This window comes from Nestor notabilis, unplaced genomic scaffold, assembly GCF_000696875.1.
Source record: "Nestor notabilis isolate BGI_N333 unplaced genomic scaffold, ASM69687v1 scaffold24420, whole genome shotgun sequence".
Classification (NCBI taxonomy): domain Eukaryota; kingdom Metazoa; phylum Chordata; class Aves; order Psittaciformes; family Psittacidae; genus Nestor; species Nestor notabilis.
In genome coordinates, this window is record NW_009912930.1 from 30451 (window position 1) to 30838 (window position 388).

Consider the following 388-nt stretch of genomic DNA (forward strand, 5'->3'; position numbering starts at 1 on the left):
CAGGCGCACAGAGCGCAGCAGCTCTGGCAGAACTTCATGACGCCGGGGCAAATCGTACCGGATCCAGCCCATAACAGCTTCATAGACCAACGTCTCATCCTCTACCTCCAGCTCTTCGCTCTCCACCAGCTCCAGCAGCTTGTCTTTGGGCAGCCGGAGGAAATCTTCACTCTTGCAGAGCGAGGTGAAGTTGGCCAACGCCATCCTCCAGGACAGCTCCAGCAGCCGCTCACAGCAGTGGGCATCGGACAGCAGCAGCATGTTCAAGCAATTCCCGGGGTACAGATTCTTCTCCAGAAAGTCAGCCGAAGCATCCCGAATATCCTGAAACTGCAGCATGTCCCCAGCTTCCAGCAAGGACTCGGCGTTCTCCTCGTTGATAAGCACC

The 388-nt window shown here is 57.0% G+C and overlaps 1 protein-coding gene across 1 annotated transcript in view; it reads right to left on the reverse strand.

Moving 5' to 3' along the window:
- Nucleotides 1–388, reverse strand: part of LOC104411580 (ectoderm-neural cortex protein 1-like) — a 1703-nt gene that overhangs the window by 1025 nt on the left and 290 nt on the right. Inside the window, exon 1 of the mRNA XM_010022032.1 lies at nt 8–388. This exon is cut by the window's right edge and continues 290 nt beyond it. Within this exon, the coding sequence (XP_010020334.1) occupies nt 8–388 (381 nt within the window). The remainder of the gene's footprint in view (nt 1–7) is intronic.